The 13,105-nt window shown below is 44.1% G+C and overlaps 1 protein-coding gene across 1 annotated transcript in view; it reads left to right on the forward strand.

The window, feature by feature from the left end:
* The first annotated feature begins 4,387 nt into the window (after positions 1 to 4,387).
* The window catches only part of OPRD1 (opioid receptor, delta 1), a 57,221-nt gene continuing 48,503 nt past the window's right edge, over positions 4,388 to 13,105 (forward strand). Inside the window, exon 1 of the mRNA XM_006894917.1 lies at positions 4,388 to 4,844. Coding sequence (XP_006894979.1) covers positions 4,618 to 4,844 — 227 coding nt within the window. The 5' untranslated portion in view covers positions 4,388 to 4,617. The remainder of the gene's footprint in view (positions 4,845 to 13,105) is intronic.

Consider the following 13,105-nt stretch of genomic DNA (forward strand, 5'->3'; position numbering starts at 1 on the left):
CACAGTTTGTTATGATCTACACAGTCAAATGCCTTTGCATAGTCAATGAAACACAGATAGACATTCCTCTGGTATTCCCTGCTTTCAGTCAAGATCCATCTAACATCAGCTACAATATCTCTAGTACCACGACCCCTTCTGAAACCAGCCTGGACTTCTGGTAGTTCTCTCACAGAGGTAGTCATATTTAAACTAAAACTTGCAAGATGAATAAGACTTAGCCTAGGCTGAGCCTTTCAGGTAGAAAGAATAGAATGAGGAAATGTTCTGAGGTAGAAACTCGTGGGTTGTTAGAGAGGCAGGAGGATGCCAAGCTCAATAAGGTAGTCCTCTTTCTTACTTTCTCAATTTGTAACCCTTGGTGACGGTGTATCATGTGTTGGACTGCTAACCAAAAGGTCATCGGTTCACATCCACCACAACTTCCACAGAAGTTGTGTTATCTCCTTCCATAAAGATTACAGACTCAGAAACCTGTTGGAAGATTGCAGTGAATCAGAATCAACAGCACGAACAGCAGTGGATTTTATTTCGGTTTAGTGTCAGAAAGATCTCCAAGTATCAGTTTCTTCGAAGGAGAGAGTTTTGACAGCACAGATAAACACAGGAAAAAAAAATTTCCTGTCTTTTGCGTTCTTACATGTCAAATGTAAGTCTTGGCCTGAAGGGCCCACCATAACTCTTAGAAAGGCTGGGACAGCACTTAGAGGAAATTGTAGACTAAGGTGGGCTTGAATGAGCACTTTTTTTTTTAAGGAAAGGGAGGCACCTAGAGAGATGGCAGAAGCCAGAGTGGTATGAATGAGAGGTCCTTGTTCAACCCTCAGAGTCAAGAGCCTGAGTCTAAAGCTTGAGGAACCCAGTACTGTCCCCTTGCTCTTCCCCTTGGGATTTTTATTCATCCAGCACTTCCTTAATCTCCACTGGGACACCCTCCCTTGAGCATAGCAATCAATCAGGTTCCTCAAAAGGAGATACGCTTTAATAGCAATAATTACCATATGGGATAATTGAGCTTCAGTCTTGTGTTAAAAGGAGATAATAACAGAATCTACTCCAGAGTGTTATAGGTGGATATAGTACTTGTCACAGTGTAATGCTTGATAGAATGCTCTGGGAAGGATGGGAGCCCCCCTTCCGGCCCCCCCCGCCCCACCCTCCCCGCCGGATAACTTTTGATCTGAGCTAGCTGGTTAAGGACAGAAGGTCAGAGAAGTAGCAAAATTTCCCCCTTCCAATTGCTACTACAGCGACCCTCTCACCCCTTCACTTTTGGTGATCTTTTCTCTCTTGCCTCTTTTAAGTTCCAGGAAACTCTTCCAGCCACAGGACCTTTGCACATGTGGTTCTTATATTTGGACTGCTCTTTCCTTGTTTGTTGTGTTGGTTTTTTTTTACTGAGTCAGTTTCTCTTCAGATGTCATGTCTCACCTTAAATGTCATTTCTTCAAGGAAGCTGTCCTGACCTCTGCGTTTTGCACACACAGGACACAGGACAAATCCAATTCCTTCATTTCCTAGATTTGAAATTTCATTTTCATTAGTTTGATTTTAGGATTCTCTCCTATGGGGCTGTAAACCCCTAAGACTTGCCTTTCTCTCTTGGTTTTGTGAACCAGTAGATTCCTAATCACACCTGGATCTTGTGTTATAAAAAAATCTCATTGCTGTTGAATTGGAACTGACTAAGAGCTGATCCTTCAGCAGGTTTTCAGAGGCTGTAAATCACACCGGAAGAGGTTACCCATCTTTGTCCCTCTGAGCCCCTGGTGGAGTTGAACCATCTGCCTTTGGCTTGGCAGTGCAGATCCTTACCCATTAGGCCTCCAGAGCCCTTACTTGAGATATCCAGAAAACATTTGTTGAGCAAGTGAATGAGGTACAAGAAAATCATAGAGTTATTTATAAGGAGCAAGAACTGCAGTCTTTGATATGGATTGCAGCTCAACATCAAGAAAACAAAGATTCTCACAATTGAGCCAATTGGTAGCATCATGACAGATGGAGAAGAGATTTAGACTGTTAACAATTTCATCTTGCTCAGTTCTACAGTCCACTCTGCTAGCAATCAGAAATCAAAAGACAAATTGTGTGAGGAAAAGTCTGCTTTCAGGGACCTTTCCAGAGTGCTGAAGAACAATGATGTCAGTCTGGAGACTAAAGTGTGCCTGATGCAGATCATGGTCTTTGCAATTACTTGCTGTGCATCAAAGAGCTGGACACTAACTAAAGATGACAGAAGAAGAATTGATGCCCTTGAAATTGTGGTACTGGAGAAGAGTATTGAAGATACCATGGACTGCCAATAGAACAAACTGGTTTGTCCTGTAGAAGGTGAATCCTGGTTGCTCCTTGGAGGCAAGGGTTTAAAAACTTTGTCTCACATACTTGGGGCATGTTACCAAGAGGCAACATGATGGAAAAGGACATCAGACTTAGAAGGGTGGAGGGCCAGCACAGGAGAGAAAAACCCTGGATGAGATGAATTGACTCAGTACCTGTGGCAATGGGGGCAGGTGTGTCAGAGGCAGTGAGATTGGCTCAGGGTAAGGCAAGGTTCAGAGCTGTTGTTCATAGGGTTGCTATGAGTCGCAGTTGACTTGATGGCACACAACAACAACAACAACACGGAAGCTCTGTTGCATAGGCAGTTGCTCTGTCAAACCAAAGGCAGGAGGTTTGAATTTATCAATTGCTCTGAGGGAGAAAGATGGACAATCTCTCCCTTTGCAATTTGCATCCTCTAAAAACCCATTTTGTTGTTGTTGTTGTTTGTTTTTTAAAAAAACTAGCTATGATCCCTACATGCATCTGATGACTAGTGATTCAGCAGATGGTCTGCTGAGAGATCAGCATCAGCCTGTTTGTTCTTGTTAAGTACTGTCGAGTTGAATATGACTCAGAGTGACCCTATGAACTAAGATCTGAGCCCTGTTCTCTCCTGTGCCATCCTCACACTTGGGGACACACAAGAGTAGCAGTCACTGCATCAGTTCACTTGGTTGAGGGTCTTCCTCTCCCTCACCAACTCTCCATCCTTCCTAGCTTCATTACCCTCTTCAAGGAATAGCTCCTGCCAGCAACATGTCTAACATATGTGAGGCAAGGTCTTATCATTCTTACCTCTAAAGAGCACTCCGACTGCATCCTCTCCAAAATATACCTGTTTGCTCTTTTGGCTGTCCATGGGATGTTCAGTGCTCTTCTCCAACACCACAGCTCAAAGGTTGTCACCCTTATTCATTGTCCAGCTCTCAGATGGATAGCAAGTGATGAAAAAGACTTATGACTATATCAGACACATCTTAATCCTCAAACTGACACCATTACTCCTCAATAATTTGGAAAGGTTTCTAATTGCAGATTTCCCAGTGCAATGTGTCTCCTTGGTTTCCTGACTGCTGGTACTAAGGGTGTTAACGGTGGATCCTAGCAAGATGAAGCTATTGACAATTTCAATCTCCTCTCTGTCCATCATGATGTTGCCTATCGGTCTAGTGCTTAGAAGATTTGTTTTCTTGACACTGAGATGCAATCCATGCTGAAGCCTGAATTCCTGGATCTTCTGCAACAAGTGCTTCAAGTCCTCCTCACTTTTAGCAAGCAAGGTTGTGTCATCTGCATAATGTAGGTTATTGATGAGTCTCCCTCCAATGCTGGTGCCACATTCCTCTTCATAGAGTCCAGCTTCTTAGATCAATCTGTTATGCATTAGAAATGGGTGGCAGTAAGCTTCTGAAAAGTAATTTTTAGGTGCCATTGAGTCAGCTCCGACTCATAGTGACCCCTGTACACAAAAGAGGGAAAACATGGCCCCAAGCTGTGACATTCTCAAAACAGTTCTTTGTTTTAAGCCCATTGTTGCGACCACTGTGTCAATTGAGGGCATCCTCTTTTACACTATCTCTATTATCAAGCAGGAACAGCCCTAGGAAGACTATGGAACAGTTCTACTCTATCCTGTAGGCTCGCTGTGTGTCTGAATCAACTCAATGAAACACAATAATAATTATGTGCTAGAACTGAGCCAAATTGTTTATAGGCTTCACTTTATTTAATCTTTCCAACAATCCACTAAGAGAGGTGATGAGATTGTAGATTTACTTTGCCTGTGAGGAAAATAAATTTAGTTCAGTGACTTGCTCAAGGTCACTCTGTTCATCTATACAGGAGTAAGAGTCAGGCTGCAAGGAGCTGGGGAAGCGGGCCCAGGTTGGTGAACGGGTAGGGGGCACATCCGTGCTAGCTGAGCAGCTGCAGGGGGACGGCCAGAGAGGCCTCACTGGGCCAAGCTCCCAGTCCGCGGCGCAGCGCCCACCCACGGTCGCGGGAGTAGACGGGAGCCCGCCTCCGAGCCACGTGGTGCGCGCCGGGGGCGCGTCCGAGGATCCTGCAGCAGCTCCTGGCTCTGAGCGCTCGGGGCGAGCAGAGTCGGCGGGCGCTGGGAGAAGGGCCGGCGCGGGCAGCCAGGGGAGGCGAGGGGTAAGCGGGACAGCAGAGGCTCTGCAAACCGCGGCGTCGGGGCCGCGCGCTCGACCCTTGGCACGCCCTTCGCGTGGAGTCCTTGTACTCAGGGCGCACGGTGGGGAGGAACGTGGTAGCCGCCCCCGGGCAGCCATGGAGCCGGCCCCCTCTGCCCACACCGAGCTGCAGCCCCTGCTCTTTGGAAACGCGTCCGACGCCTTCCCGAGTGCCTTCCCGAGCGCGGGCATCAATGCGTCTGGGTCGCCGGGCGCGCGGAGCGGCTCGTCTCTGGCCCTGGCCATCGCCATCACCACGCTCTATACAGCAGTGTGTGCTGTGGGACTGCTGGGCAACGTGCTCGTCATGTTTGGCATCGTCCGGTGAGTCTACTGCGGGCTGGTGACGCGGGACTGGGCACCTGAGTGAGGATGGAGACCATGGATGTGGGATTCGTTCACTGGACGCCTTCCTGGCGGGACCCCTGTACTTCCTGCAGGGGGCGCTAGGAGCCCAGCGGGAAGGCTCCTGTCCCAGACAGGGGGCGCTGCAGAGTGTGTGCTTGTGTGTGTTTAAATAACATTTGATCATCTGTTGGCATTCTTTTTTTCTGCCTCAGGGCATGTAGGGCAGTTTAGCAACAGTTTGTATGTCTGTCACCGTTTTGAGTGGGTGATTCTATATTTGTGACAACTTTGATGTATTGGATGTCTAGACCCCCCCCCCCAAGCCTCCCGTGGTGGGTGGAGATGCTCTCAGATGCAGCGGACCTCGAAGAGACCGATGTATATGAACACTGTATAGGTAGGAGGACAGGAGACTGTGGGGGCACATTAAGTCATATGTTTGCATTATCTCTTGGGATCCTGGTGTTTATCACACAGTCAGGTTGTGGTTCTCTGTCTATGAGAACATGAGTATAATTCTGTTGTTTCTTGTCAAACCCAGGAAGGTTCAGAGAGGAGGGGAGCGTCCTGAGTGGCCTTGACTTCTGTGTTCGTGCATCTGTGTGTCTGTCAGCAGAGAGCCCATGGAGCCTGGATCCAGGGGCTTAAGCTGTGGCGTTTCCAGTTGATTCCCTGCTCCTCTCCCTGGTGGTCATCTAGTCAGAAGTCTAGTCGTGATTGGGAGAGGTCTCAGATCCTCTTCACAAATGCTTCTATCTCCTCCTTCCTGTTTTCCCTCTTCCCTCTCCAATTGGTCTTCTTTCAAAGGCAGCAGTAGTTTGGGTTTCCACTCAGAAAAAGCTATGTTGTCTTTCTGGTATCTACATGCAGTTTTGGGACCTTCTTAGAGAGTAAGAAATGTCATCAACTCACTCCAAGGGAGCCCTCCTGACCCAGCCTCAAGAGTGTAAACACAGGCAAAAAGGTTGAAAGTAAACGCATATCCTCAAAATCACAAAGGTCTCCCAATATATACGCTAGTTGCAAATAAGTCATCTGTGCTGGTTGACCAAGGGTAAAACTTAAACCTCTCTAAAGCTGTAGTCACCAAGCAGGGCAAATGGTGGGGATGGGGTGAGGTGGATGGATTCAGTGGCTGAAAATATGAACTGTGGTCAGCCCAATTATTGATGTTATCATTGAGGAACGTCTTGCCTTTGTCCCACTTCCCACCTGCCTCAGTTTCCCTCCTTGAAGAATAGAGACCTTGATTTCTTCTCCTGAGAAGTATGAATGCCACAGTATAGAGCCTCTGCAGAGGAGAGTGTGGTGTATTGGAGCATCACGTGGGGTGTGTGGGTGTTGAGGAGCCTTTGGTATTGATGGCAGCATCTTGCTCCCTCAGGAATTGTGGAGGACACAAGAACTTCCGGTGTTTTCGGTGACTCATCACCAGTTCCAGGAGGAAAATTTGTTACTTTGTGTTTTGTCAGTGAGCCTCCCCACTTTGTCTTTGGAGAGAGTGCAGGCTTTAGAGTCGAGCCCACCTGAGTATTAATCCTAGATCAGTCACCAAATGGCTCTGTGACTTGGAGAATCGGAGCCTCTCTGAGTCTTCGTTTCCTCAGCTATAGAATCTACAGTAATAACAAAACCTTCTCTAACAGCATTGTTGTGGAGTGTCAGATGAGAGAGCATTTGTAACGCAGCTGCGTGGTACCTGACCCAATAAATGGAAGCTGTCTGTATGACACTGAGGAAGAGGAATCTTCCAAATTCTGCAGAAGGAAAAGTGAAGGAGGTTCTGGTCGTCAGGTGGGCTCAAGAGTTAAATGGGGCATTCCAAATTCCAGGTACCAATTTTCTCTGGAGAAGCTCAGGTCTGGATAAAGCTGAATGAACGCCAGTTTGATCAGTGCCGTTCCCAGCCCCTGACCCAGAGTCCTTTCGCTTGTTGACTGTTGAGCACAGCTGCCCCCAGTGCCATTGAACAAGATGAGGACCAACCACACCTGAGAGTCTGTGGAAGCTCTGGGCTCAATCTGCTCTGCTCAGTGTGCACCCAACCAGCCTTCCCAAAAATTAAATTTTCAGATGCATCTTTAGAACAATCTAACTGACTGATGGAGGTTCTCATGTTGCTAAGACTGGTCCAGTCGTATGTGTGATAACTGTATCTCCAGATCTGAATGATTTACCCTTTGCCAACAACCCTGTTGGAGTTTTGATAGCCTAGTGGTAAGAAGCTGTGCTACAAGCCCAAAGGCATGTGGTTCAAATCTACCAGCTGCTTTACTACCTCTGAAAACCTGCTGGAGGCTCATCTATGGGTCTTTTCTGACTCAATGGTACACAACCACCACCATCACCCACCCTGTGAGGTTGGCATCAGGATTGATGCCGTTTGCACCCTCATTTAACAGCGAAGGAATCAACAGATTCAGAAGGAGGCAGGGCAACTTGTGCTCCAAAGATCCCACAGTTGGCACTATATCTGGTGCTAGAGCCGAAGTCTGGGATGTTCTCCAGAGCTGCCTAGTGTAGGGAGTGGTCAAAGCCTAGCCTGAAAGTCAAAGCAAAGCATAGAAGGGAGACAGAATCCTGGGAGGCCATCCTCTTGTCCTGGACTTCACAGAAAATTGTGGAGATGTAAGAATGTGACCCACTATTCAATCCATATACTTCATGCTTAGGAGAGGGAAAATGATGGGGCTAGATAGGCCTTCCCCATGGAGAGGGGGACTGAGGGCCAAGTAGTTGTGCAGGGCTTGGCTTCTGGTGGTAAAGTCCCAGGAACAATGAGGAAAGGGCAGCTCAGATTGAAGAAAAGTCCTTGAAGCTCTTGGAGCTCTAACCCATCTTTGCTCCCTTGGCATCTGGCATGGGGTCTGGCACAGTTAGTAAATGAGTTGGCTGATTAATAAAATGAATAAGTGACTGAATGAATGCTGCAAGTTAGTTCTGAGCATAGACAGTTTCAGGGTGAGGTTGTCAGTGGAAGAGACGTGCAAGAGAAGATCCAGAGGACTTGTGGAGCAGAAAAGAGCGTGTGCTGAGTTGGAGCTCTGAAATCAGACAGAGCTGAAATCAAATGCTGAGTTCAGAGTTACTTCTTTGCTCAGTAGTTGGACTTACTGCCTTCACCTCTCTGAAATGCATTTTCTCATCTGTAAGGTAGGATACCAGCAGTCAGGAGTTTAGGAGATGTATTTCATTGGGAAAATCTGAAGTCTGGGACCTCTCCAAATTACTGAGGAACATTGTTAGTTTTTATTGAATTTTTTGAAAGAAATGGTTACACAATGCCTCTCTGGCACACATAATTCCTGATTTTGAACCATGTAGTGTTTTCTTGCTCTTTGCCAGGACTTGCTTCTTTGTCCAAGTATAAGTTTCACATGAACATAATCAGGTGTTCTGAGATTCCCATTCTTCTCAAGGTTAGCCACAATTTGTTGTGGTCCACACTGTCAGATGCCTTTGTATAATCAATGAAACTCAGACATTCTTTTAATACTGTCTGCTCTCAGTCAACATCCATTTAGCATTGGCTCTCTCCCTAGTACCATGGCCTCTTCTGGCAGTTCTCTGTCGATGTACTACTCCAGCTGTTTTGGATAATCTTCACCAGTATTTTGCTTGCATGTTATATTAGTAAATTGTTTGATAATTTACACTCTCTGTCACCTTTTTTTTTGTAATGAGAATTAATATGGATCTCTTCCAGTCATTTGGCCAAGTAATTGTCCTCCAGATTTCTTGGCACAACCTGATAAGCACATGCAGGGCTGCATCTGTTTATTGAAATATGTCGGTTGATATGCCATCAATTCTGGGGCCTTGTTTTATGCCAATTCCTTCAGAGCAGCTTGAACTTCCTCTTACATCACCATTGCCTCTTGGTCGTATGTTGTTTAATGAAATTCATCTATGTCAGCCAATTCTTTTTGGTATAGTGATTCTGTCCTCCTTCCATTTTCTTTTGATGCTTCTTGGATCACTCAGTATTCTATCCATAGCATCTTTAAGTATTCCAATTTGAAGCTTTAACTGTTCTTCAGTTCTCTCAGCTTAAGAAATGCCAAGTGAGTTTGTTCCTTTTGATTTTCTGACTCCAACTCTTTTTACATTTCACTAGAATATATTTGGTTTTGTCTTCCTGATCAGCTCTTTGAAATTTTGTATTCAGATCCTTAACTTCCTAATTTCTTCCCTTTGTTTTGGCTTCTTAACTCTCTAGTGCAATATCCCAAGTCTCTTTGGACATCCATGTTGGCCTTTTCTGATCTTTTGCATTTTTCATGCATGATATACTTGATATCTTCCCAAAGTTCATCTGGTCTTCGTTCATTGGTGTTCAAGGCCTCAAACCTGTTCCTAAGATGGTTTTTAAAATCAGGTGGGATAGACTAAAAGTTAAATTTTGGTTCTTGTGGATTTAATTTTCTTTGTTATCAACTTGAACTTGCATACAAGTAGTTGGTGGTCTGTTCCACAGTCAGCACCTGGCCCAGTTTTCACAGCTGAAACTGATCTTTTTCAGCAATTCTTTCCACACATCTAATCAATCTGAACCTTTTGTAGGCCTGATTTATCAGGTGACGTCCATATGTATAGTTGCCATTTGTGTTATTTATAAAAGATGTTTGCAATGAATAAATAATTGAATATACAATATTCTATTATTCTGTCTCTAGCCTCATTTCTGTCCAAATGTCCACGCTTTCTGACAACTGATCCTTCTTCTCTGTTACCAACTTTTACATTTCAATCACTCATTATTAATAATACATCTTGGTTGCATGTTCAGTCAATTTCTGACTGCAAAAGTTGGTAGAAATAATCTATTTCCTCCTTTTTGGCGTTATTTGTTGGTGCATATAAATTTGAGTGATAGTGGTAGAAACAGGTCTTCCTTGTATGCATATAGATATTATCCTGTTGCTCATAATATTGTATTTCAAGATGGATCTAGAAATGGTCTTTTTAGCTATGAATATGACCCTGTTTTTCCTCACGTTTTCATTTCTGGTATAGTAGCAGTATAATTGTCTGATTAAAAATGTCTCATGCCAATCCATCTCATCTCACCGATGCCTAGTATGTTAATATTTAAAAGTTCCATTTATTCCTTACCAATATCCAAATTTCCTACATTCATACTTCTCACATTCCATGTTCTAATCACTAATGTTTGTTTGCAACTGTTTCTCATCCTTTGCAGTACACATTACAAGAGCTTAGACTCTGGTGCAATATCTTCTAGTCTAATCTAAGTGTGGTCTATTGGACTTTATGAAGAATGTGCCATCAGGATTGGAGGAAGATTCATCAACAAACTGTGTTATTCAGATGACACAACCTTGCTTGCCGAAACTGAGGAGGACCTGAAGCACTTGCTGCAGAAAGTCAAGGACTACAGTCTCCTATGTGAATTGAAGCTCAACATCAAGAAAACAAAGATTCTCAGCACTGGGCCACTTAGCACCACAATAGATGGAGAAGAGATTGAGGTTATTAACAATTTCAGTTTGCTCAGCCCCACAATCAACATTCTTGGTACCAGTAGTCAGGAAATCAAAAGTCAAATTGCATTTGTTAAATTGGCTGTCAAGGAGCTCTCCAGAGTGCTGAAGAGCAACAGTATCAGTCTGAAGACTAAGGTGTGCCTGATGTAGGCCATAGTCTTTGCAGTCGCATTCTCTGTGCTAGAGAGCTGTACAGTGACTGAGGATAATAGAAGAAGGATTGATTCTTTTGAGTTGTGGTGCTGGAGAAGAGCACTGAACATACCATAGACTGCCAAGAGAACAAGTAAGTCTCCTGGAAAGGATGAAACCAGATTGCTCCCAGGAGGCAAGGATTTTGAAACTCCATCTCAAATACTTTGGGCATGTTGCCAGAAGGGACCAGTCCTTAGAGAAGGACATCATGCCTGGAAAGGTGGAGGTACAGCACAGGAGAGGAAGGCCTTCGATGAGATGGATTAACACAGTAACTGGGTTAATGGGGGTAGGTATATTGGACACAATGAGACTAGCTCAGGATAGGGCAGGGGTCAGAGCTATTGTGCATAGAGTTACTGTGAATCACAGACAACTTGATGACACCTAACAATAATATCAGTTTGAAGACTAAGGTGTGCCTGGGTCAGGACATGATCTTTTAACTCATTAGCTATGCATCTGAAAACACTGAACAATGAATAAGGATGACAGAAGCAAAATTGATGTCTTTGAGTTGTGATATTGGAAAAGAGTACTGAATATCCTATGGCCTGTCAAAAAAACAAATATGTATGGATTGGAGAAAGTGCGGCCAGAATGCTCCTTGGAGGCAAAGATGACAAAGCTTTGTCTCACACTTTGGGTATGTTGTTGTTATTAAGTGCTGTTGAGTAGAGTACAACTCATAGAGACCCTATGAACAAAAGATATTCACCCTTGCACATCCATGTTTATTGCTATGTTGTTCACAATAGCAAAGAGATGGAAACAACCCAAGTGCCCATCAACAAATGAATGCATAGAGAAGCTGTAGTATATCACACAATGGAATACTATGCAGCACTGAAAAACAAGGAACTCGTGAAATATTATACAAAATTGGTGACCCTGGAGGACATTATGCTGAGTGAAATATCTTAGTTACAAAAGGACAAATACTGCATAATGCCACTGTTCTAAAATAGGACTGACATGGGGATTGAGCGGAAAGTAAAAGAGGAAAAATAATGTATACTACATTGAAATAGATGAGGAATAGAACTACTTCAAAGGAATATATGATTAGTTATTATTGGCATGACAACAGTCCAGAGTTAAGACCTGCATAGTAAAGTGGACTGGGTGAGGGGGTTGTACAACAATGAAAGAATTTTTTTTTCAAAGAGAAAAGTGAACTAGGGGTGGGTCGGCAGGGAGAAAATGTGCAACGATGAATGCATGGAAATCCAAGTTCCCTATAAACTTTCATTAAAATCTCAATTAAAATAAGCAACAAAAAAGAAAAAAAAATCTGCACCTTATTCTATAACTATAATCTTTTCTCCAGTGTTCATAAGGTTTTCAAAGGCCTTTATTTAAGAAGTGGATACCAATCCTGCTTCCAAGTCTGTCTTCATCTGGGAGCTCTACTAAACCCTGTCTATCATGGGTAACCATTAGGGCATTTGACACACCAGTGCACAGCTTTCAGTATCACAGCAACTCCAGATTATCTCAGTACATCAAACTGACACACAAGTGCTGTATCACTTAGAACAATGATCTTCCCAAGCACAACACCAGGCCAGAGGGCTGCAGGCCCAAAGATTTAATAGACTTTTAAATACAAAGGCCTGCCCACAAGATCCTGATTGATTTAAACAAGAGGCTTCCAGCTCCCAGCTGATTGTTAACTAAATCCAGATGGCCAATCAGCTTATACTTGATTGGTAACAAAATAAAAAATGACCAGTTTACACCCAACTTTGAATTAAATCAAAACAACCTACCCTCCCAAAGCCAACTGCTTCACACAGGACCCTCCAGACTGAAGACTTAGCCAGGGCCCAACCGACTGTCATGTTGCTGGGAGAGGCTATTCCTTGGAAAGGGACACCATGCGTGGACAGGTGAAGGGTAGGCAAAAGAGAGAAAGACCCTCAACCAGGTGGATTGACACATGACTGTAGCAGTGGGCTCAATTATGTCATAAATTATGAGGATGGCTCAGGAGAGGACCGATCTGTTGTTCATAGGGTCACTTTGAGTCGTACTCAACTGAACAACACTTAACAACACAACAGCTGTAAAGTATGAATAATAATAATGCAGCCAGAGTTAAATGAAGATGAAATGAGATGAATGATATCTGAGCCTTTTAGACCCTAAATCCTTTGGAAACAGGATGGAAGTAGAGAGGTATGTGGGAAGTGGGATAGGTGGAGTGGAATGACCTCTGTATGAAAGAATTAAAAAAAAAAAATCTTATTTGAGAAAATACTATGGATGGAGAATAGTGGTGAAGGAGAAAAATTACACTCTCTGTACCCTTATAGGACTTAAGGTCTGGTGAGAGATGGTCCTTTATCACCTAAGTCATCCAGTAAATGTGCAGCTAAGGACTATGTGTGAGCTGTGGGAGTCTGTGACCGGATGTGTGTGCTGTGAATTGTTTTGAGAAGCTGAAGAATGAAGAGGTTGTTGTTGTTGTTATGTGCCATCGAATCGTTTGCGACTCATAGCGACCCTATGTACAACAGCCCTAAACCCTGC

Source organism: Elephantulus edwardii, unplaced genomic scaffold, assembly GCF_000299155.1.
Source record: "Elephantulus edwardii isolate Elephantulus edwardi_28Jun2011 unplaced genomic scaffold, EleEdw1.0 scaffold00152, whole genome shotgun sequence".
NCBI classification, from domain to species: Eukaryota; Metazoa; Chordata; class Mammalia; order Macroscelidea; family Macroscelididae; genus Elephantulus; species Elephantulus edwardii.